At 40.2% G+C, this 23426-nt stretch overlaps 2 protein-coding genes and 1 long non-coding RNA gene across 7 annotated transcripts; 1 reads left to right on the forward strand and 2 right to left on the reverse strand.

Annotated features, from left to right (window-relative positions):
* The first annotated feature begins 1002 nt into the window (after positions 1 to 1002).
* Positions 1003 to 17207, forward strand: LOC138203152 (uncharacterized). Its single transcript, XR_011178695.1, has 6 exons — positions 1003 to 1066; positions 1298 to 1491; positions 14115 to 14224; positions 14411 to 14466; positions 16183 to 16330; positions 16785 to 17207. It is a non-coding gene; the product is annotated as an uncharacterized lncRNA (long non-coding RNA).
* On the reverse strand, positions 5589 to 8213 carry LOC138203151 (nicotinamide riboside kinase 2-like). 3 transcript variants are annotated; one of them, XM_069157810.1, is made up of 8 exons: positions 8034 to 8213; positions 7845 to 7935; positions 7004 to 7052; positions 6590 to 6767; positions 6410 to 6481; positions 6212 to 6318; positions 5993 to 6078; positions 5589 to 5891 (listed from the first exon to the last, which is right to left on the reverse strand). In XM_069157810.1, the coding sequence occupies exons 1-7, from the start codon at positions 8057 to 8059 to the stop codon at positions 5993 to 5995; spliced, it is 609 nt and encodes a 202-aa protein (XP_069013911.1). In that variant the 5' UTR covers positions 8060 to 8213; the 3' UTR covers positions 5589 to 5891. The 3 variants fall into 3 exon arrangements, with proteins under 3 accessions (XP_069013911.1, XP_069013910.1, XP_069013912.1); XM_069157809.1 differs by having other exon boundaries at positions 5589 to 5894; XM_069157811.1 differs by lacking the exons at positions 7004 to 7052; positions 8034 to 8213 and having other exon boundaries at positions 5589 to 5894.
* Positions 10894 to 21698, reverse strand: LOC138203150 (caytaxin-like). 3 transcript variants are annotated; one of them, XM_069157806.1, is made up of 14 exons: positions 21448 to 21698; positions 20888 to 21084; positions 18443 to 18549; positions 17231 to 17286; positions 16917 to 17144; positions 16161 to 16319; positions 14846 to 14948; positions 14390 to 14521; positions 14175 to 14261; positions 13817 to 13915; positions 13219 to 13254; positions 13063 to 13113; positions 12766 to 12812; positions 10894 to 11610 (listed from the first exon to the last, which is right to left on the reverse strand). In XM_069157806.1, exons 3-13 carry the CDS (start codon positions 18517 to 18519, stop codon positions 12773 to 12775), a joined length of 1068 nt encoding a protein of 355 aa, XP_069013907.1. In that variant the 5' UTR covers positions 18520 to 18549; positions 20888 to 21084; positions 21448 to 21698; the 3' UTR covers positions 10894 to 11610; positions 12766 to 12772. The 3 variants fall into 3 exon arrangements, with proteins under 3 accessions (XP_069013907.1, XP_069013909.1, XP_069013908.1); XM_069157808.1 differs by lacking the exon at positions 21448 to 21698 and adding an exon at positions 21212 to 21299; XM_069157807.1 differs by lacking the exon at positions 21448 to 21698 and having other exon boundaries at positions 20888 to 21205.
* Between the last annotated feature and the right edge of the window lie 1728 nt (positions 21699 to 23426).

A 23426-nucleotide genomic window follows, 5' to 3' on the forward strand; every position in this document is an offset into this window, starting at 1 on the left:
TCTTCAAAATGGGACGAGCTGTGCATGAAAAGAAGATTTTGGCAGCATTGCATGATGGAAGAAATTTGGCACACTAGAGTTTAATATTCTGTGTGTTTTCAGTTTAAACAAAAAGAACAAAAAAAAAGAGGCAGGTTGCTGCTTTAAAGTGATGAACAGTGAAACTAAAGACAAAGTCTGGGCGATTTACAGGCAAAGTAGGTTGGACCAATCTCACGGCACTTTGTCACTTTAAAAAGAAAATAAAACTTGAAGGATTCAATCACACATTGAACTAACCCCATTAGACAATTTTGTGCACTGAATGTATACATTTCTTATAAAAAAAAAAAAAAACTTGCACTGCAAAGTCACTCGGTGTTATAGCTGCCAAATAAATGTAAAAAAAGGACAATATTTACCTCTGAAATTAAGGGAGGAAGTATAAAGTAACAAATGAAAATACTTAAATAAGGGCAAGGCATTTTGTATAGCACATTACATACACAAAGGGAGTTCAATGTGCTTTACATAATGCGTTAAGAATATCAAATGCTGTTTTTCTATTAAAAAAAAATAGGCATAAACATATTGATACAGAAAAGAAACAATATAAAAATATTTTTAAAAAACTACGTTATATTTGTTTTTGTTTTTTAAAGGAAATTAAATACAATGTAGTATTTACTGTACATGAAATACTTTCCTTCTCTGTGTGGCTCAGCTTTAAACATGAATTTAAAACTAGAGACTATTTCTACTGTCACTATAATTTTTTTCTTAAAGTAAGTCATATGCTTGATACATGTCACAAATAGGATAGACACACACACACACTGATGTGCAGAGTCATGCAGGGCTCACTATTTGACACCTCTCAGATGAAGTACCGCGGTGTGTATTTCCTCTGCCAAATAGGGCTTTCAGGATGAGTCTCAATGCTTTTCTATTCTTAGCCAGACGAACCCTCCCCTGCTCCAAAATCCAGCTCTGTGCTGCCACCCAGATTTATAAGAGCCACAGATCCTCGGCACTGGTTTGGCACAAGACTTCCCCAGCAGGACATGTAACCCACAAAATGTAGCCAGTAAGTATTGACGTTGAATTAAGTCTTTCTTGTGTGTCTGACCTGAAAGTAAACAAATCACAACAAATGTTGCCACAAAAAACTAATCTGTACTGTAAATTAGGAGTGCTTGGAAATAAAAGGAACAGTTTCTGGTTGTTTTCATGGTACACCTACAGCATCAGCAGATCTTTCCCCGTGTCAAAGACTAATTCTTCTACGCTTTGAATATATCTTATCCCATGAATCTAGGTATCCAGGGCTGCTCACAGCTTTGCTTCTTGTGAGGTTTAACGAAGATGATGGTCTTAAAATGGTTTTACCACAAGCAACTTCCCCTACAAGGAATATACCTTTTGTCTTCCCCTGAGGCCTCACACTGCCATTCTGAGGAGTAAAATGATAGATCCAGAGGGTTTACCACAGATCATGGGGAGACAATACAGGTGAGATGCTGAAAACATGTTTGAAAAATGAAAATTATTCAACTCTGCTTTGGGTAAATCTGACGTTATGTGGATATTCAGTTCCTCCTGAAAGCAGAAAAGTATAAATAAAACATAGATTTTTCTGTCTAACGTGAATTAAAATAGTGTTGTCTGATGAAAGATGAACTGTGGGTCATTTGACAGACGCAGGACTGCAGCTCATCAGATTTCTGGTGACTCACGTTCTGCTTACCTTTGATTAACCTTTGCTAAAAATCAGCCCGCTCTCCTCACATTTCAGCTGTGAGCTGCGTTATCCTGCTTCACGTTTTCCTTCATCCTCACGTGGCTAATTGGTGATGAGAGATTTTAATGTGACCTTTTAATGCGGTCTTAAAAGGACTTCTAACCCGGATCCAGATGGTAAACATCACTCTAAATACTGTCTCATGTCGAGAGTAGGAGTCTGTGTCTGAGTGATTATCTTTGGCCTGAAACTCTTAGATGTGAGGAAAGTGGTGGAAAGTAACTAAGTACATTTACTCAAGTAGTGTACTTGGCAACAGTTCTATTACTTCACCACATTTAAATTGAAGCTTTAGTTATTAGTTATTTGGCAGATTCAGATTATTAATACAAAATGTAATATTATTATACATATTGTTAACTAAGGCACCAATAATTCTAATACAGTTACAGCATATTATATTTATCGTTCTGTAACAGGCTATTCTGCATAATAAGTACTTTTTAACTTTTGGTACGTTATTTAGATATTAATACTTTTACTCAATCAAAAGGTTGACTACAGGACTAGATTGCGGTACTTTTACTTAAGACCCGAGTACTTCTGTGGACACAGCAGAAGTTACATCATTAAAGTTTGTTGACTATAGATTTGCAAAATAACAATGAAGGAAAAAAACAAAATATATCAGAGCAGCAGATGCAGTTTTCTTATTTCTGTAGCCTATTTTTATCTGCGGACTAGAACTAAGAGGGCTAATCAAACTTATGTAATTGGCATTTATTAAAATTATCTGGCACAAATCAGGTATTTTATTTATTCACTATAAATGTTTAAAGTAAAGCAAGACAAAGAGCAGCCAAAACGAAATGAGATCACTCAGTGGGGCAAAGTATAACACTTAAAACAAAAACAGTTAAGTTTTAGATTTTTTTAAAAAAAATGTTAGTTAAATAGTTTATATACTCCATTGCTTGGTATGAAGCTCTACTTATTGGATGAATTAGCGCCATTGGTGCAGAGTTTGTCAAAGTCACAGTCAGTCACAAGATAAGATAAGACTTTATTAATTAGTGGGTGGAGAAATTCTCATATATTTTGGTTCCTGCCCCTGAGGGTAATTATTTTGGACCAAAATTCACACATGAAAATTTTTTAGTTTAAAGAACTTGGACACGCACACCGTGCTTAAAATATGTGAACATGATCAGTAGAGAAATATGCATTGTCAGTACAATCAATTTAAACCACCAGTCAGAAAACATGTGGGGACATACATCTTTTCCTTTCTTGCTGAAACATTACATCTTAATTAGTTAAATATTTTAGGTTTAGCTTTAGGACTAGTTAGTTTAAAACTGTAAGTTTAATACAGGATTAATTTATTTGCCTCTAGTGAGGAGGATGGACGTAGTTTTTTTTTTTTTTTAAAGGAAAATATTAGGACTAGATGTACTATTTTATTTCTCTGTTGGTTTTACGTCAGTAAACCAATCAAGTCGCAGTGACCTACTCACCTGACCAACAGTGAGAAACCCATGACTGGTCTGCAGTTACTACAACAAGGGGCATCACTTTACTTCAAGTCTTCCTATTTATCAATTTATAATTTACAAACAGCATACATATGAATATTTAATGTATTATAACACACAATAATGTATTTATTCTGCAGCAACATAAGCAGATGCTGTGCATCAACAGATAATGAAGGATAATACAGTAAAACACTGTTTTAATAATATTGAATATGTTGTCCTTGTGGAAAGTACAAAATTATTGTTCTTATTATTTAAACAGAGTACATTAATACGTTCTTGAAATGTCCTCATCCCTGCTTACAACTACATAATTATTTATTACATGTTCATGTCCTGCTTATAAATGTTCATTATAGAAGACTCAAAGTCAACTGTTTCACCAAAATGGAATCAGTTGTTCACATATGCTTGTGTCAGTGTGGCCTCCATAAATATTCCTGTCATCCACTCGGTGGAACCACAACTGTTCACATGCCTCCGGGGTCCTCGCCCACTCATACTAGTCTGTGGAGCATACAACCGCAGCTTATCTCCTGTGTCACTGTCTCCCCACCCTAATATGGATGCCCCTTTTGCCATACATTTGGGGGTTGCCATAGCGGCGGGTGACGAAGGAGCAGATGCCACCCCATCTCTTCTTACGTGGCATGTGAGGACCAAGCCCCTGAGTCAAACCGGGCCAGTGTGTGTGTGTGTGTGTGTGTGTGTGTGTGGCTGTTAGTAATTGGCTGTACATTTGTTAAATATATTCCCCTGACACCCTAGGCACTTACCCTAAATATAAACCGTCAGAGCAGCTCCAGTATGGTCCAGACCAACTGCTGGCACGTAAAGACTCTGAGAAATGCATCACAAGACCATGAACTTCCCACCCGCCCCCCGACACACCCGCTGCAGCCCTGGCACAGACTGGGCTTGTCTTTTGTACACTGCGAGGTGATCTGAATGATCAGAGGGACAGATGCGGGAAAAAGTCGTGGTGACACCACAGACTCAGAGACGATAAATCTTCTCTGAACGTCTTAGTCATCACTGTCCGTCACACAGACGCTATTTGTTCTGTGGCTGAGTGTTATGAATTACAGCTGTCACGGGTCACCACATAACTCACTGGGTTTATGATTTTAAAGTATTAATAAAGGTGAAAACACACTGCTCCCATCTCCCCTCATTCCTGTGCAGACAGCGTCAGAGCGATGTGGCTGAAAAGACTTTTGCTCTTTAGGAGGTGTTAACCCGCCAGTGAAAAGCACAAGCACTTTCACGCAGTGTCATGTTGAAGTCGATGCCAGAAATCGTTAAAGAAATTTGAAAAGAAAAGGGAAAAAAAGCTGTAATTTGTACTTCTAGCGACAGAACAGGACACAGAGGGGTTATATAATGTCACTGGATGAATTGTTAGCACCTCGGGCAAGAACAATTCAGTTTTCAACCAAACACCTGGTGCTCAAGGTGTCGGTTTTAGCATGGCTCTTAAGCAATTATGTACAGTTTATTCTGATCTACAAGGGTGGATAATTGTCCCAATAGGGTTCATAGGAACATCATGAAGGTCAATTAAATAGGAGCTTTGGAGGGAGACGCTGTGTCAGGAGACACTAAGATTTTCTTATTTCTTGTTACACTTATGCTACTTTATGATGCCTGAGTTAAGGATTTCATCTGATTAGCTGTGGTAAATGTTTCTTGGACTAAAGATGATGTCAAGATGTCCAGAGATCTGATCTCTACATTAAGTGACAGCCGGTAAAGTTATTTTATAGATGAAAAGCTAATATGAGAATTAGAATGAAAGCCACATTGTGAAAAAGATCAAAATGATTCATGTAAAAAGCAGATATTTCAGTTTCAGGCACTTAAGAGGATGATGAAGGCAAATATGTGCGAGTAGATTATAAAGTATTGACACTTTGTCAAATCTTTGTTCATCAAAATAACTGTTCCCTCTTTCTGTAAAGTTATAGACACTCAAATATTCATCTCTATGTATCCTAATGTATGAAACGGCCCTCTAGTGGTGGTTAAAATATTTCTTCTTTTTCTGCAATATTGAATTTATTGTTTTGTTTTTAGAGGGAAATACTCTCTCTGCTGACTACTTTTACTTCTCTGTGGCACTAAATCTAATCTGAATGATAAGGCGGGTAATTCAGGAGCCGCAGGATGTTATCAACCATCCTCAATGCACTCGAATGTTTGTGCCGTAAATCGTGAGGTTTGTGATCTCGATCGGCACCTTTGCAGTAACGAGGAGGTGTGTGTGTGTGTGTGTGTGTGTGTGTGTGTTTTAATGAGTTCCAGTAGGAAGAAAAACAGGAAACATGAAAGTGGATTCAGTCGTTTCTTTCAGTTGTGAGACACAAATCCTTACTCCCAGTTGGCTTTTCATAAGTTCACATCAGAGTTTAGATCCTTTAGAGGTGTTAAAACACTGGGCAGTCCAGAGGTGGCTTCTCATTTAGAAAAAAAGTTACACGGGATTATACAAAACACAAAGCTTCTGCCGTTAGTTCTTAATAAGTTACATGATTATCTATTTACAAATCAGGCTCGAAGTACGAAACCGGTGTTGCACATTCGCTCAAAATGATATTTACAAGTCTATACACAAATCCGCTGGTATCCGCGTCCTGCTGTAAGAAGAGAGACAGAGAGAGAGGAGAGAAGTTACTCACAACTATCATAACATTTTCGTCATCATATGATCTGTTGGAGAACATTTTCTTTTTACCTATAACTTGTTCAGCAGAGAGTTATGAACACTTTCATACACTCTGTTGTAGATATCGTCCTTTGATGTCATCCCGTCAATGTACTCTGTCCAGAAAAAGTGAAGGAGAGGAGTTTGCAGAAGAAGGGGAATGTTTTGGTTTTATTTTGACATTGGGGATGCGGATAGGGAGACAGACGGACCCCGTCGTTCATATTTTGTTCGCGTGGCTTTACAAACCTATTCCGTTACAGTTGTTCGCCATCTCTTTCCTGTGTTTCAAGTACATGGGCCAGACGTGGCCATCGAACAGGCCGGGGGGGTCAGGGACTGTGTACGTCCTTGTGCTACAAAGACAGAATCAATTAATTGTACCCCCGTACTCATATGTGCAACTGTTAAGTGGAATCTGTAAAAGTCACTCCAGGATCTGGTTACCTTCTTCTCCTTTTGCACTCCTCATAAGGAATGGAAATGTAGAAACATTTGTCATAGATGTCAATAAGAGGCCTGCACGAGGAAAACCGGAGCTCAGATTAGTGAAAAGCTTCAGAGGTCAAGAGAGGTTACGTTTGAGAGCCCGTGTAGAAAAACACGTCCAGTCGGCACGTGACTCACTTGTAGTTGTAGATGAGGAACCCCTCCACGATGAGAATATGGATCCTCTTGTCCTCCGAGTGCGGTTCCTCGGTTTCGGGTGACAGGCTGACGCCGTGCGAGCGGGCGAATTTGACAGGATTCTCACGCCAGCCTTTGACAGTGTTGCTCATAGCCTCCATGTCCAGGGCGGAGATCACTGATACAGAACAAGGAGAGAAAAGAGAAAAACGGGCTTCACAACACATGCGACCAACAGTCCTCACCAATGTGCTTTAACACACATTAGTCACTATTAGTGAATGTCTGTAGCATTCACAGAATGTTTGAAAGAAAATCACGAGTTTAGGATTGATTGTTTACCAAACTAAAGAAATGTGCAGGAAAGAAAGAGTACATTACTGCATGGTTTTCCTACGCGAAATCCATTCTTACCATCCCACTGTCTAAAGCCGTCCTCCCCGACTTCTATTTGATCGGGTTTCTGAAATAACAGTCACCAGTAAAACATTGCTGCAACCTAGTAAGCAGTCGGAGCTGATCACACCTGGACAGGATAAGTCAAGGACTCGTCTCCACCAAAAGTGAACGCACTGTGACAATTTTTGGCGCGGTTAAATAGTTACGCTTATAAAATGTCGGTTACAATACCCCACGACAAAGGTTTTCTTAATTTACAATACTTTAAAAGTATGCAGAATGGTTCTAACGCTCGTTGTCACCTCACTTTAAAGAGAGAAAGCTTTAAGAGTTGGAGCTTCTTGCTTGAACTCTCAAACTTTCTTTCAAAAAAGAAAAGGCTTTTTTTTTGTTGTTGTTGTGTTGTCTTTACAAAGTAGTCACACAAGACGAAAAATGTGTTTTTAAAAAACTGATGGTGTCCGATAGTCAATCGTCCTTTATGTCCCTGAGTGCAGCACGTGTTTGTAGTAGGAGTAAAATCTTCTGGCTTCTCTTAAGCAAATGAAATGAAATGCTCATTCAAAACGTTTCCAGCATCAGTGTGTAACGCCTGACTTTAAGTGGGGACGTTGAGCCCTTTCATTGGCTGTCCAGGAGACAATCAGCGAGATGTATTACTAGGCTACTGCGATGACAGGACATCTGCAAGTCAGACTGATGAATCATTTCTGAGCACAAAATGTCGTAAAAGGCAACTTTAACGTAGCAAATCAAATATTTGAGAATTATCACTCAACATTAATTCCATAAAATAGTTACTGTAGCTTTAAACTAAACATAAAGTGACTTAAAAAGAAAAAGAATGAAGAATTACCTTGAAAAAGTCATCCTGATACACCACACAACAGTTGGGTAATGTTTTTAGCAGTCTATTTGTCAAAGTGGTCTTCCCACCGTTGGTCACTCTGAAATTAAAGCCACATGAGACACAAGTTACATAACATTTTCTTTTTGTAAATTTCAGTTAATAGACAGCTGGGTGAATAGATTAAATAAGACTTACCCTCCAATGCTGATGATTAACTTCATTTTTTCGTTTTTGTGCGTTGGTCACCTCTGGAATTCAGTAAGTAAAAGCAGGGAACCCAGTCAAAGCAAACAGTCTATAAAAGGCTTCTGTTGAAAACCTTTTCCTTTTTCTCCACCACAAATGTTCCCCCCTTTTACTACTTCATTGATAGACAATCTCTCTGCCTGGCATATAAAGGGTCTGGCCGTGGCGTCACAGCCTCTCAAACCAATCAGCCCCTTTTTCCCTGCAGGTGACAGACCACAGAACCAATGAGACGCGCAGGAGTCAGGAGCCTCAGTTACGTGAAAGTAGATCCCACAATTTCCACCTGCTGTCGGGCGGGTGTCCAAACGCACAACAAATCCGACATCCCACAGAGTTCTCAGGTGATATAGAGAATAATTGTGAAATTTGTGATGCGGCTGAGCTGTGAAACGCAAAGTTAATTCTGTTTTTGGAAAGAGCCACAGTCATGTGGTGCCTCAGGCGGGAAGATGTTCTGAACTGGTGAAAGTGATGGCTTTGAGTCTGTAAAATCTTTATGTCTTCTAAATTTGCATGGTTTCAAAAACTCAAAATCTTGAAAACTAAAAAAGCAGGTTAAGTGCTGATGCAATTTATCATGAGGGAGTTTTGTTCTACAATGAGCACCTGTATGGAATCATTATAAATATACTGAAATACCTTCCATAAATATATTCTGGAGACACCCGTGTCACAGAAGAGCTAAACGTCATTATTAGGTTTTTTTTTAGGGGGAAAGTTTCCATGCTTAGACAGCTCAGCTCCGGCTGTGTGAAAACCAGGAGCACTATATTTAGTTGGCTGTGTCTGCCTGCTGCTATTATGCGTCACGCATATTTCTGATGCAACCAGCTGGAGTACATAGCAGCCAGCCATGTGATCACAGTGTCTGGAGTCACGGCCATAAGTATGAAACACGTCTATTTCTCTGAATTTAGGTGCCCACTGCTTGTGAGCCCCGGTTGTTTAAACACCTCTGGATGTATGCAGCTGAAACGTGCGTTTGAGTTATTTATACAGTATTTGAATAAATTCTTCTACAGCTCTTATCTGTGTAACTGCACGTGTGAAGGAGGTGGACTTTGAGCTGCAGCTATCGGCGCGTGGTGTTATGTTTGGTTGCCAGCGGAAAAGTGGTGCCTGCTGACACGTGTGATTGGCGGCTTTGATGTATTGACAGGCGTCTGACATTACTAATCAGAGAAGGTTACAAACTGGGAAAAAACTGGAAAGGATACAAAAAACGCACCCACGAAAGCTCAGGTTGACTTGAGGGCACAAAATCCATGTGGTTGGTCAAGAGACGCATGTGGTGCACATACTTTTTCCTTCTTATAATCAGAGGAGAGACGCTGCTTTACTTCCCCACTATTCTTTGTCACGGTTCAAACGAGACTCTTTAAATTCATTCCCAGGGGTGATATCATGACCTACGTTGTCAGGCATAAAGGAATAGTAAACTGCTCTGTCTATCTCCGTGACGAGATTTTAAGGAGACGTTTGACACCACTCTCATAAGGGTGTGTTAAACATGGAGCTAAATACTGGAAGAAGGAAGAAACAGCCAGAAACAGCTAACCTGGCTGTCTCCAAAAGTCAAAACTGTGTTGAAGCCGATTTTTTTTTTTAATCTGCCGATTTTTTTTTTTTAATCCGCACTCAGTAGGAAATGTTAAAAAGCTTTTTTTGTGGTTTATGAGGATGTTACATAACTCCTTCAGGACAACGCGAGAAGACACCGCATCCGAAAAACATTTCGACATGACAAATGTATACATTTGTTTACACGCAGGTCAAACAATGTGTTAATCAATCGGCTTTAAAGGTATTGGTTGGAGTTTAAAAACGTTTTGGGCAGAGCCGGACAGTTCACGTAACCCTGACTGCAGCGTCAGGACGCTACTCAAGACTCCGCCCACATCGAGCACTTTCCCCGGTTACAGCCGATATTCAAATTTGAATTGTTATGATTAAAGCGATCGCAAAAAATACAGTTTAATCATTTAATGATTTAATCATCATTCGCACAACAGCCCCTTTGCTACTTCTCATCTCGGTCACGAGGATATAGACATTATATTTTGATCTTGAAAACAACAAATTTAGCTTCGTCCAAGTGCATTTTGAAGTTGAAGTAACAGAAATGCACTGCTTGATGTGGGTGGGGTTTACCTTTGACTCCGCCCATATTAAGCCACGCCCTGATATGCACGCTGCAGTAAGGGCTTCTCAGGCTAGCTAATGTAAAAGTAATTAACTGGCAGCAGCTTTGCCTGCTCAATACTGCGTTTTTATAGTTTCTTACTGTATTTTTGAATCATGGTTTCTTACAAGAAATACATTTACAGCTCTTTTACTGTATATTTACACTATGTAAACTGCAATTGAATCTAAATGTATCTTTGTTTTTAATGATGACAGTACCATCTCAAAGTTAATGCTAAAAATATCAGGGAACACACAGGGGAACATACAGTTAATTATGGGTTATGTATTGTTCTAATACCTTGTGATCACTGTAACTTTGCATAGACAAATAAAGAATCGCCTCAAGGGTATTAAGTCCAAATGACCCCCATAAAGGGCAGCAGAGGACAGTCAAGTGATACAAAGAACTTTGACCGACTTGGCCAACACACTCGTAGATCATCATTATGCCCCTTAATAACTCAACTGTCAGAAATATTCTGGACCAAACTGGAATGCACTTAGAGGCAATAAAAAGTTGAAAAATATAAGCTGTAAGGTACCCGGGTGAGACAGTCGCATGTTCTGTTTTAGGAGTCATGGTTGAATGCCGGAGGTGGACAATCATCACATCAGTTGGTTTTAGTTTATTCATTTATTTGTCTTTTTTTTTTTTTACAAACAGTAAATGGCACATTTTGATAAATAACACTTTTAGCAATTCATTTGACTCTCTCTTTTTAAATATATTTCATTTGTAACAACGTATACTCTCCATCTTGTAAAAGTACTTTTTTTCTTACTTAAAAACTGACAGAAACATGTAACAAATACAGGAAGGATATGAACAAGCATGCCACCTGCATATTCAACTCTGGAAAACTTGAAAACTGGAACACACTTTTTGCATCAGTAACATCTACCTTAGGTTTAAGAAGAACGACATCATTGCACATTATTTTCCAGCACGTATCCATGAAACCAAACAATACCCCATGTGCAAACACCTTTCTCCAAAATATATTACAGGTATGTACATGTTCCCAGCTCCGTGAAGCTTGAGAGTCCATCCGAGTCCGTAACTTTTCATTCACATAGTTGAAGTCATGCTGTAGATAAAGCTCGACTTGACATGCAGGAAGATGATCGTTTCTCATTTAGCTTTAAGTTGTACTGCTTTGGTGTTAATGAAGTCATTAGAAGCAAGCATGTCACTGAAAATAAGAGCGATATTGAGGAATGATTGTCCTGCAGCTAATTGATCCATTCAGAGGATTTAATCCTGCGCCAGCAGCTTGTGACTTTGGTTCCCATTTTTAATGAACGAATGTCCCCCACGGGCTCTTCAATTTAAGCTCTGAAATGCAAATACAGAAAGTTGAATTGTTTAACTCTGCCTATCACCTTTATTCTGACAGCTAAAAAGTCTCACATCATCAACGCTTGAGCGACTTTACGGATAGTCTTGAAACCTGGCGGCGTTGTCACGGGGGATTACATTAAAATCTAAACTAAGTCCAAGTTGACACATATCAGGTTTGGCTCTTCATTTTTCTCCTGCTTCCTGTGCTGGCATTTGGATACGAGACGGGGCCTGTGTCCATTCTTGGGATGTCAGCCAGTCCTCTGGATGATAGCTCTTTTGATATATGATAGAAACTGTGAGCAGTACAGAACACCACAGGGGGTTGGGCGTCTAAAATAATTCCACTCTAACCCACCTCGACCGGCCGCGGTGGGTATTTCCCTCGATTTCATGACAGACTGTGCTGCGCGGATCAATTTGCTCGACTTGGTTCGTTCGGCTCATTAAAAATAGAATTGATCGGTTGTGTGCACGCAGGCTTGAAGAGCTGAGCAGCTGTGCCTTATGTCACACGAGGTAACGCTTGAGGATCAGCTAACATTACTTGGGTTCGCATAAAGTCTTAATTTAAAGAACAGAAACGTGACTTGGCAAAAGGGAAGATGAGGTGAACTTGATGAATGACAGTAATCACAAGCACTGCAGGTCAATTTGAGATTCACTCCCAGAGTTCTCAGAGCACACGGTTGTTTAATTCGGTGCAGTTACTAACATTTAGATACAATTAGCATTTTCAGATCAAAACATAATTGAATGTAATTAAAGAACCAGTGAAGTGTTTCTATTTTCTTCAGGGGATCATCTACTAATAAAAAAGATTTAAAAGCACAGAATTTATTTTATATTTTACTCTACATGGGCTTCTCTACATTATTTTATGAGAACATTTGAGGCAATGAGATACTGTAAACTGGATCTCGGTTCTGCTGCCCAAGAGCTGACCCTTTAGACCTTTGGTCAGTGACCCAAGACTCCAGACAGGCCTCCGTCCAACATCTGATTTACCGTATCGTGTCTCTTTTACACACTTCAGCATATTTTTGTGCACATTTCCCTGTATGTCAGAGATTAGTTACCGTGGGCTGACATTACAAACCAGCCTGGAGAGTTGATGGAGGAGGCAGTTAAACGAACGGGACATCTTACCTTAATGTCAGATGTCACGTCCCACCTCAGCTATCATGGACGTTGGCCTGGAAACAACAAATTAGATTTCACCCCATTTTAATCTTCCAGCCTTTTCCAAACTATTTCATCGATATTATTGTAGGAAGTTTCCTTATTTCAGTGTCTTAAACGATTTAAGTAATGTAACTATAGTTGTACCGAGTACAAGTGAAAACTCTTTGAGACTTCTAGCAGTCACAGGCTCTTATTAAAGGAAAGATGTCTGACTAATTTCCACATGGTAGCTGCACTGTATGTTCTGCAAACTCAGGTCACCTTTCTTTGGGGAGTGCTGAGTTGGTCTGCTGCTGCTGCTCTTGATCAAGTCTGTAAGCAAGAGAGGCAAATATTAAGAAGACTTCTAACAGGCAGGAAAACAGCATGAACAAAAACTATTTTTAACACAAAACGACGTGAAAATGAATCGCTCACCTCTCCCTTTGTGCTCTTAACTTCTCATCATCGTACCTTTAAAAAATTTAGAATGGAAATCTCTGATTGATGTTGCATTAAATCAACATATTTCTCACCAGTTGTGTAATACACTGCAGCTACAAGTTCACTGTAGTATACTGTTAAAAATCATATATAGGAAATGTGCCAAATATTATGTCAGCTGTTGGCCCTGTTTACTGTGTTCAAGTATTCACCGCAGTGCTTCCCAAAGCCTCATACAGCCACCTACAGTTTGCCTTAAAATCAGTATGAATCTTCGACTGTTGTCTGCACAGGAATCAGCCATTATAGTTTACTTTTTGTATTCTCAGGTTTCAGATGATCACAGTTTGCCATAAAAACAGAAGGTCACCAAAGTAAATGCTGATTATAACATATTCATCTACTGTTTAAGATGCGGGGAAACAACGACAACTACACATTTACATAAGAGCTGGTTGGCTGAGTTTTACCTTCTTCATTGTACTGTAAGAACCTTTTCAAAGTGTTATTACTGTAAACTTGGGAGTATACAACAGCTGGTTCGCTGTGTGTAGTGTCTCAACAGAGACCCTTTGTGGCTGAGAGTACTTACTGCAGCACACACTCGGGGATCTGCACGTGCTCCATGGGGATTATTTGGCTGAGTTCCTGCAGGGTGTGAACGTAGCGGATCTTATCCAAGAACTTCACACTGCGGAAAACGTCGACAACATGCAATTACTATATCTCAATTATCATGTCTGACAACTTATATCTGTATCAGTGCCAGCACTCACCCTGTCATTATGTAACAGCTACATTTTTATGTTTTGTTATGTTTTAAATGTGCACCGTACTGTGTGAATTTGGCATAGCTTTATAATTTATTTACTGTCTTCTCTCTGTTGTAGATATGTATGTGGACATGCTTTCAGAGCCAATAAATAGATGGATCATAAATATGTAATCACCTGATGAAAGGTCTTGAGATGGCCAAGACTGTCCGGATGAACCACGTCGGGTGAGCGATGATGAGACACTTTAGATTCTTCCTCAACCTGCAGGAGACATTCAGACAGTGTTTGTGTTTATTTCATGTTTAACATCATCATCAGTTGCACATTTCTGACTTTTCTTCTCATTTCCTTCATGTTTGCACAAACTGTTCTGACACTGCCTGTCTTACTTTCTGTCAATCATCTGGTAGCATCTCTTCAGCCAGCTGATTCCCGGCATCTTCCTGCGAGGCGTCGCTCCGTTCAGGTAAACAATCATGTAATCTTCAGCCACCAGCAGCTCCAGGCTGCTCACAACATACCTGACAACGGAACGAACAAACTCAGATCTGCTGACGAAACATAAAAGCAACACACCAAATGAAGACTACAAAAAAAAAACAGTTTCTGAGTCGACCCACTTCAGATGTTATTCACAAAGTGAAGTCAAAATGAGGAGTGTTGCACTGTTTCGACTTCAATTTAATGTTAATAATCGTTTGACATGCACACTAGTTAAAACACATTTTCTTCTATCATGTCCTTTGATAAATTACACAGTGAAAAAAAGAAGAAAGCAGGATCCTGATAAAAAAAAAAAAAAAAAAAAAAAAAAAAGCCCCTCCAGAGACCAGAAATGATCTTACAGGAAGAGATTCTCCATGATGTACGTGTAGTCCTCACAGTTGCTGTCAGGAAGGTAGCAGGATGCAAACACGATGATGGCGTTCAAACCCTCGCCATAATAACCTGATGGTTCACAGAGGCACATATTAGTGAAGTAGAGGAGACACGGTATATGATATAAAACAGTCATGTCATCAACTGCATTATCACGCTCTGAAAAAACTGTTGAGATCTAAAAAACAAAAAAAGAACTTACTTAAATATGAATTTCCCTCAAATGTTACATATATAAATGCATTCATCACTTACGGTTTATTAGTTACAAAGCAGCTTCACAGATGTACATTTTTTCAATTGCCTTTAATAAGTGTTGCTTTTTAAAAACTGAAATATCTCAGTGTGCTTGTTGGGAGTAGATGATTGGGGCCTAATGACGTGAGGCTAACATGTATTTTCAGGGTGTCGGTGATGACCAGATGGTAAAGCATGTTGATCACTAATCTTTAGGTTGGTGGTTCAGTGAGCGAGACACTGAATCCTGATGAATCCCTGCGACCCATGCTGTCGTGCGTGTGTGAAAGTGTGTGTGAAAGGGGGAATGGAAGGCAAAAGATTTACAGCGCTTTGAACCCGCAAAGGTAAAATGGTGCTCTGTACGTGCAGACCATTTAACACATGGGCAGTAAATTAGCTTTGCCTTTTTTTTTCTTTTTTTTTTACTTTATGAGTTTTAATGTCCAACATTGAGCTGACTGCTGCCTCGTAGGTTCCTCCACTCGGACAGGGTTAGTACATATTCAGCAGGGATAAGAGTAGTTTGAACACCTAAAGCTATCACAACAAAAATCTGTGTTTTTATTTTCTACATTCACAGTACAAAACAGTCAAATGTCGGAATCATTAGCTTCAATCAGGTTTTAAAATTCATGATTTAATGTTTTTAACCTGCAAACCATGTTCATCCTCTGGTAAGATATGTACAGTAAGGAGACACAAGGCTACATTAAATAATATATTTGTGAATGCATATGCACTCTTCTTCACTTGACATGCTTCTCAGATTTATCATTGGGATGTGTGCCGATAGTATTACCCATCTGTCCACAGACTTACTCTTGTTGTTGATCTCTGGCTGTAGTTCCACGAACCTCAGCTTTTGTTGGTTGTTGTATTTTTGAAAGAAAAGTTCCTCTCTTTTTTACCAAAGTTTATATGTTTTACGTAAACAAATTTGATGAGATTAGATTAGACTTTATTGATCGAGAGCGTTCGTGTCAGTCGTGGTGTTTGAAACCCCTTTTGGATTAACTCCGGTGCCCACGCTCTCTCACTAACCTCCATGTGTGACCACCCTCAGGTACGGCCTGATGACCTGCATGTCAATCCGCTGCTCCTGGTCCCCGATGATCACCGTTCGCCACAGACGACCGGACGAGTCTCTCTCCTCCTCACTTTCACCTGGAAGACGCTTCGCCGTGGCCACAGGAGTGTCATCTGAAAACGAGGTGACGCCAGAAAGTTAAGGCTCGGATCGTTTAAGGGACAGGAAGATGAAACTTTTCTGTCTGCTAAAAAAAAAAAAAGAAAAAAAAAGAAGCTTAAACTCGGTTCACGGCCGCACCAAGCAGAACCTTTTAAATTTAACATCAACTTTGACTATGATTCTTTTGCACAACTTCCACTAATACTTGAATAAAAAAAATAAATGAATACAGGTTGGCTGAGAATATTCAATTATTCTATGATAATTTCTAAACTACAATTAGTGGTATTGTTTCACCAGAATCGTGATGAAAACACAAAAGCAAAGCTGTGATTGAAATAAATAATTTTTGGAGAATAAAAATATTTAACAGCGTTTAAAAAAAAAATCAACAACAACCGTAAAAACAAAAACTCGTTAACAAGGTTTATTATTCAGTGTTTGTTTTCAGTTAAATTTTTTGTTTCATTTGACAGCCGGCAGCACTACGTGACAGGACCGCCAACGGTAGATAACATATTCATTCTAATATTCATCCCCTGACCTTAAAAATTCCTCAGTACTGATTATCTAAATGTTTCATGAGTATCATTTAACGTCCGTCTGACCTTCCCACTCCAGCTCGTTGCCGTTGTTAATGAACTCCAGGGAGTCGGTTTCGTCAGGCGTCTCGATGTCGTCGACGTTGATGTCCAGGTCGTCGGGCGTTTCCAGGAAGTCGTCGGAGAGCACCGAGCCCTCGCTCTGATCCAGAGACAGGTTCATGTCGGGGGCGACCAGGGTGCGACGCTTGCGCTGGGTCATGGACTCGCCGACGTTCAGACTGGTGGGAGGGACTAAAACAGCAGGTTGGGGAAGGTCAGATACAGTATGTGGCAAAATAAAAAATAAAAATCTAATGCTGTGTATTTATTCCACTTACTGGTTCTGATGTCAGTGAGGCAACAAGAATCAACATCTCCATCCTCTGGTAGAGGCCTGCAGAGATAGAAGTGAATATCCAGCATAACTTAAATGGCGATGTTTTCCTGCTACCAAATTAATGATTGTTTTGCTTGTTTATAATTACAGTTTGTACACTCCACAGCTAAACTAAATAAATTCATATCAAATAAATTCAGTAACAAACCATAAAGTATGAGCAGTCATTCCTTGTTTTTAGGGAGGCTCTTTTTTGATTTAACAACATTGTTACCGTGGAAACAATATCTGATGTTTAAGAAAGTGACACCAGTAATTACCAACTCCCCTCTGACATTATAATAAGACAGCTGAACCATCAAAGCTGGGGGTGATGAGACGGCAAGATTACAGAAGGCAGAACTCATCCCAACACACACACACACACACACACACACACACACACCAACATAGATGTGCTTGCACAGACAAACACACACACACACCCGAAAACACCACAAGTATGGGCTAGCTGATGGAGCTGCTGGCATAATTGCCGTTATTATTTTGTCAGTAGCTTTTGTTGAGGTAAGGTGAAGACTGCACTAACGAGTATTCAAGAGGGAATTAAACAGCAGGGAGGAGAAGAAACATTTGCAGTGAAAAATCTTTCTTTAGAGCTCCATTTTAAACGTTCTGTAGCTTTATTTATTCCTTTTATATACATATATATATATATATATATATATATATATATATATATATATATATATATATATATATATATATATTCATACATAAAAAACTGTTGTGAACATACTTGGTGTTCTTGAGCAACTTGTTCTGCTGCTCACTTTTTATAAACACACTGCCTCCGCTGTAGAAATGATTTTTCTAAAAGAGTGGGCGGCCGCCTGTTTTTCCACTGCTGGATACTGTTTCGACTTCTCCTTTTTTCTCCCTGCTCGCTGCTATTTTGTTCACCGACATGATACAACGTCGTCACGTAACACCTAGCGACCACGTCACTTAAAGAACACACCTGCTTCCTTTCAGCCTTTAACGCACACGTGACTGACTTTCCATTAAAGCCTAATCTGTTTGTTAGTGGCACGTGCACAAATCCGACAAACTGCACACACAAACCCAGAATCACTCTCTCTCTCTCTCTCTCACTGTCTCTCTCTCACCCTCGCTCTCACTCGCTCTCACTCTCTCTCACACAAACAAATACCTGGGGAAGTCTTCATCCTGCCACTCATCCTTGACCTCCATGCTGTCCATACGTAAAGTGGCTTCTGCTGTACCCATCCCCTGCCAGGGAGGACGGGCTTCAGCTCACTGTGGTGGACAAACAGAGAGAAAAGTCATCAAACCTTTCAGTAGGAAACCAAGTGTTAAAACACTGTCAAACCGTAAACTACTTGTATTTGTATTAAAGGCGGCACCCCACCCACTTTACACAACCCGGATTGTGTGAATTTTGATTTGAGACGTCAAACTAATCAAACCTGCGTAACAAACCGAGGGTGTGGAGTTTGAAAGATGTGGGTGGTTACCAGACAATAGGGAGCTAATGAAAGAAACTATCCAGTTGAATTATGGGAAATGTAGGATTTAATGTTTTTGGTTGTCTATGCGAGGCACAAAAAAAAAAAAAAATCTGGATATATCAGCATTTTCTGCTTCAACTTTTATCATTCTGAGTTGAATTTGACCCTCATCAGTCCAACAACTTTATGAAAATGGTATATTAAATGGCTTTTTTTTTTTTTTGAGGCGGGCGGCACACAAGGGCAATTTAGTTCTGGGTAAATAGAGTACAGTGAAGTCACGATGATAATCTGGTGGAACCAAATCCCACTGAGTGTCCTTCCAATTCATCCCTGGGGAAAGACACGGAAATAAAACATCAAATTATTCATTCAGCACAGTCCCTCAAGGCAAGCAACTCATACATGGTTTCATAAAGCAGACTGATCTTTGCTTCCATAGCAACCAAATCAGAAGTCACCATCCATTGTCTTTTTCTTGCTGTTTGACGTAAAGCTTGACAGTGTCGCGTGTTTGGGTCATTTGCTGCGGCTTGACAATCAAGATTGAGTAATTCACAGAGCGACCATCATGTGCGAGTCTTATGTCAGAAATGTTTTTTTTTTGGGGGGGGGGGGGGGGGGGGGGGTGGGGGGGGGTGGAGGAGCTTCCTTTTTACGTCACTGTCCCAACCAGAGTTCATGCCACGGCAGACGTTATCGCAGTCCATTTGTCCACTGGGATGGCACTGATCTGCTATAGCCGGTCCATTTGGAAAAAAAACAGCAAATGTTTGCTAAAAGGCGCAGGCCCTCCGGCTTCATGATGCTGGTAATGCGTGATCGGATCCTGAATGATGGGGGGGGGGGGGAAGCAGTGTTTACACTGGATAACACTATGTGAAAGTTACAGTGTTCAATGAGGACGTGATGATGATTTCTTTGCACACCCATTTCATTTAGGCCCTCCAGGGACAATCACAATTCAATCTGCCTTCCTCCTCTGTTCTCACATGTTCAGTGCATGTGGTTTTGTTTCTGTGCAAATGTCTCTTTCCCCAGCTCAGCTGCTCATACGGCGAACCGCTGATTGATGGACACAAAGTAATGATGCAGCGGCACGTGCTCGGTGGGGATTTGTGTCCAGATGGCAGAGCAGCCTTCATTTTCCAAACACTACCTCGTGAGTTATTGACTCTGTTGTGCAAACCAAATTTGATGCGGAAAATTCTGTCTCAGATGGAAAACAAACATTATATGTGCATTAATTTTACCACATAATGTTTCTGTGTTTGATGTACGATAAGTAAAATTTAAGCGAAGAAGTGGATTCTCCACTTGAATAAGCATCAAAGTCATTTTTCTTCTTATGGAATCATTACCATGTTTGCCGCTTAAGGATGAGCTTCAACTGGTTTATTGATGAGGAAAGACAACAGACATTACGATCGGGTACAGCCATCGCCTCCTCAAACTCATCTGATTGTTCAGCTGCAAGAGGACAGTGATGTCAAAAGCATAAAAACGTGGCTTCAAATTTTGCGGAGAGCATCAACTAAAGTTTAAAAAAAGATCTTTGGGTATAATCTAATCTAATGACACCTGAAGCTTCAGCTAACCTGCTTCATCAGAACTGCGTAGCTGTAGTTGGAGCAGATTTGACTGACAGTGTCCAAAACCATCAGATCCAATTTGATCCAAATCATTCCCTTTTCCTCCTTTTGGGGCCCAAACCAGATCAAACCACAAGCCAAGCACTAAGAAATAAGGAAAAACATGAACATCTAATGTGAAATCAAAAAAAAAAACAAAAAAAACAAAAACCTGTTCTAACTCTCAGTAGAAGATAAGACGTCAGTACTCTTATGAAGAAGGAGATTGAGAACATCAAAATCGTCATGGCCTGTAAATGCGTGGGAAAGCCGGGAGGCTGTTCTGTCACGGCTGCTATCATTTAATTACCAGACAAACGAAAACAGTCTCAAATAATTTGAAACGCATACAGTTCAAGAATAAAACAAAATGTTCAATGTCATGTTTTAACAATTTGCCCTCTGTGCCTCACATCAGCGGAATCTGCCCTGAAGGAGAGCACTTTTTCTAGCCGTTAACAGAGATCACGTCTCGCGTAAAGGCAGGGTACTCACCGATTGTAATTACGAACACTTCCTCTGAAAGCGTCCTTATCTTGCTTGTTCCTCTTTAAAGCTGAAGGAGGGTCATCACTGTTTACATTTGCAGGTAGGACGCTCAGGTGCTCAGGATCTGGGCTGCTGTACAGTTGTTGTTGTTGTTGTTGTTGGCTGATGCCGTCAATGGAGATTGAGAAAAAAATTGTGTCCTCCTGTAAAGAGGAGAATGAATGAGATAGTCCAAGTCACAACCCAGCACACAGCATCCTGCTCTCATGGTCTCTGTGTCCTCTGCCAGTCGGATCCCGTGCTGCTTTTTGGACAAAAGATAATCCTCACCCTGTGCTTTTAGCCCGTCTCATGATGATCACTCTCTTTCTCTCTGCCTCCTATTTACTTCTGCTCTTCACTGCCGAGTCCCCCTCTGCCCCCCCCCCCCCCCCCCCTCCTCTTCCTCCTCCTCCCTCCACCCTCCACCAACACTAATGCCCCCACCCGAGGCTCTAATCCCGCTGGGATGATGTCAGCCGTATGGGGTGCTGTGTTATGATGGTTATGCAATCACAACTGCCTACCTTCTCTTTGACTCTTTCAGGCGGCTCAGATTCGGGATCACCTGTTTTCCTCCCGTTCAGTCCGTTTTGCTTCCATCATTGAATGACTTTTTGTCCTCCTGCGAGCTAGACATGATGAACGTTTCTATTTCAGTGTTGTTCCCTGGCAACAGCATCTTCCCCCTTCACACACACACACACACACACGCACACACACACACACAGTCACTCGCTCTCTTGCTTTTTCTCACCATCTCTCATAATCTCTCTCACCCTCGATGAAACCCCTCCTCCACATGAATTCCCCTCCTTTTCTCTTGCTTGCTGGCTGGCTGTGACGCTCACGCCCCCTCCCTCCTCCCCCTCCCTATCTCCTCACAGCTGCACTGAGCTCTGGGAGATGTCAGTAAACACAGTGTGGCATCCCTCTGGCTTCGCCCTTGTTGCCCAGAGGGAGCAGCCACAGTTTCCTGTACTTCTCCACTCACTGCTCGACAGAAAAAAATTATTTCTGGCTTGTTTGCAGTTTTCTATTCATAACACTGCATTACACAGCACTGAAATACTGCAGTACGCATGACTTGTGAGTAAAAGCATTTGTTTTCCTACATATCTGGAACAGATGCAAGATGCAAAATTTGGAGAAGATAACTTTATGTACCAACATGTTTTCATATATATTTTTTGTAATAACTAATATACAGTTGTTAAGGTTTCTTCCGAAACTTTTAATTTTATGTTCTTCTCTGCATCAAAATGTTTTAAACAATTCCAAACATAGCCAATGTGTAACTAGGTCACTGTTTTATTTTTTTGTCTTGCGTAGTGACCTTCCTGCCACCAGATGGTGCTCAGAGCGTTCAATAAGAAAGACACGCCAGCGTTAATCAAGTCACAAAACATTGGTTGGACTGACCTCCTAACAGTTATGTTATATTTGACAAGGTTGGCATATTTAGCACCCCGACCTTGTATCCACACAATAATGTGGTCTATTCAAACACAATGCTACTGTCGTAAGTGGAGTTGACAATAAAATGTAAGAATATAGACCAGCTGCTGATATTACTAATCGAATTACAGAAACAATTTTCAAAAAGAAAGAGAAAATAAATCAACCTAAGGCATGTGACAAAATATCTTGTGCTATTTCTTGCACAAAGTTAACATCTTTTATTTGGATTTTGTCAGTGCAGAGTAACAAATGCTAAAACTAAAAACACCACCTACAGTTTGCAGAACCAAAGTTACTGTTTATGCTCTTTCTCCAAATACTGTTAGAATATAGTAATTTTTGGCAATTTGGTCCCTGAAAAAAATCCAAAAGCCTAAACTTTTGAAACTAACATACCACAGAGAGAACTCTAGTTTGTTTCATACCTAACGCTGCAATGCAACAGGAAGTGAGCTCTTAATCCCTCCTGCTCCTCAAGTCCTGTGAGTTATGTCTCCTAAACTTGTTGCTCCTAATGATACCACCAGCACGAGTGGGTGCAGATAATTCAAAGAGAAAAATACCTGTTTCCTTCCAAGCCTTTGTTCTGATAACATTTGCAGTTCATAGTGTTTCTCATCAGGTTTCTTTCGATTAATTCTTTCTCTTCTTTTTTCTTAAGAGCTAAAACATTTTTTTGTAGAATTCTGTCCAAAAATGTATTTTGTTATTAATAAAAACAACACATCAGGTGAAACTTTGCCATTAAAAATGGACACTCCAGGCATCTCAGCGCTGTGAGCTTTATTCCACCAAATCTTTGTCCTGCAGGACTCGAGCTCTGTAGCTCACGTTCAGACAGGTGGTGCACTACACCGACACCGTCACCCAGCACATTGCTGGCAGTCCTGAGACGAGCCCTACCAACAGACATACAGGTAAGAAATTTGTGTGTGTGACAAAACCGAGCTTGCAAAATGTAAAAGAATACTTACAGAATACTTTTTGGGGTAAAAGTTAAGCATGTTAGCGGGTAAATAAAAATATTTTTTATTGGACGAGTAAT

Source organism: Embiotoca jacksoni, unplaced genomic scaffold (genome assembly GCF_022577435.1).
Source record: "Embiotoca jacksoni isolate LCO1_2020_lvr unplaced genomic scaffold, fEmbJac1.0.p SCAF_22, whole genome shotgun sequence".
In the NCBI taxonomy this organism is placed as follows: Eukaryota; Metazoa; Chordata; class Actinopteri; family Embiotocidae; genus Embiotoca; species Embiotoca jacksoni.

Bases quoted from the DNA above. Each gene is read 5' to 3' on its own strand.
- LOC138203151 (XM_069157810.1), bottom strand. From the start codon at position 8,059: ATGAAGTTAATCATCAGCATTGGAGG. The intron at 7,936-8,033 runs GTAAGTCTTATT...CTTTAATTTCAG, and splicing joins TTAATCATCAGCATTGGAGG to AGTGACCAACGGTGGGAAGA. The intron at 6,482-6,589 runs GTGAGTCACGTG...TTCCTCGTGCAG, and splicing joins TTCCTCATCTACAACTACAA to GCCTCTTATTGACATCTATG.
- LOC138203150 (XM_069157806.1), bottom strand. From the start codon at position 18,519: ATGGGTACAGCAGAAGCCACTTTACGTATGGACAGCATGGAGGTCAAG. The intron at 14,262-14,389 runs GTAAGACAGGCA...TGTCTCCTGCAG, and splicing joins TACCAGATGATTGACAGAAA to GTTGAGGAAGAATCTAAAGT. The intron at 13,255-13,816 runs GTAAGTACTCTC...AATTTTTTAAAG, and splicing joins ATCCCCGAGTGTGTGCTGCA to GTACGATGATGAGAAGTTAA.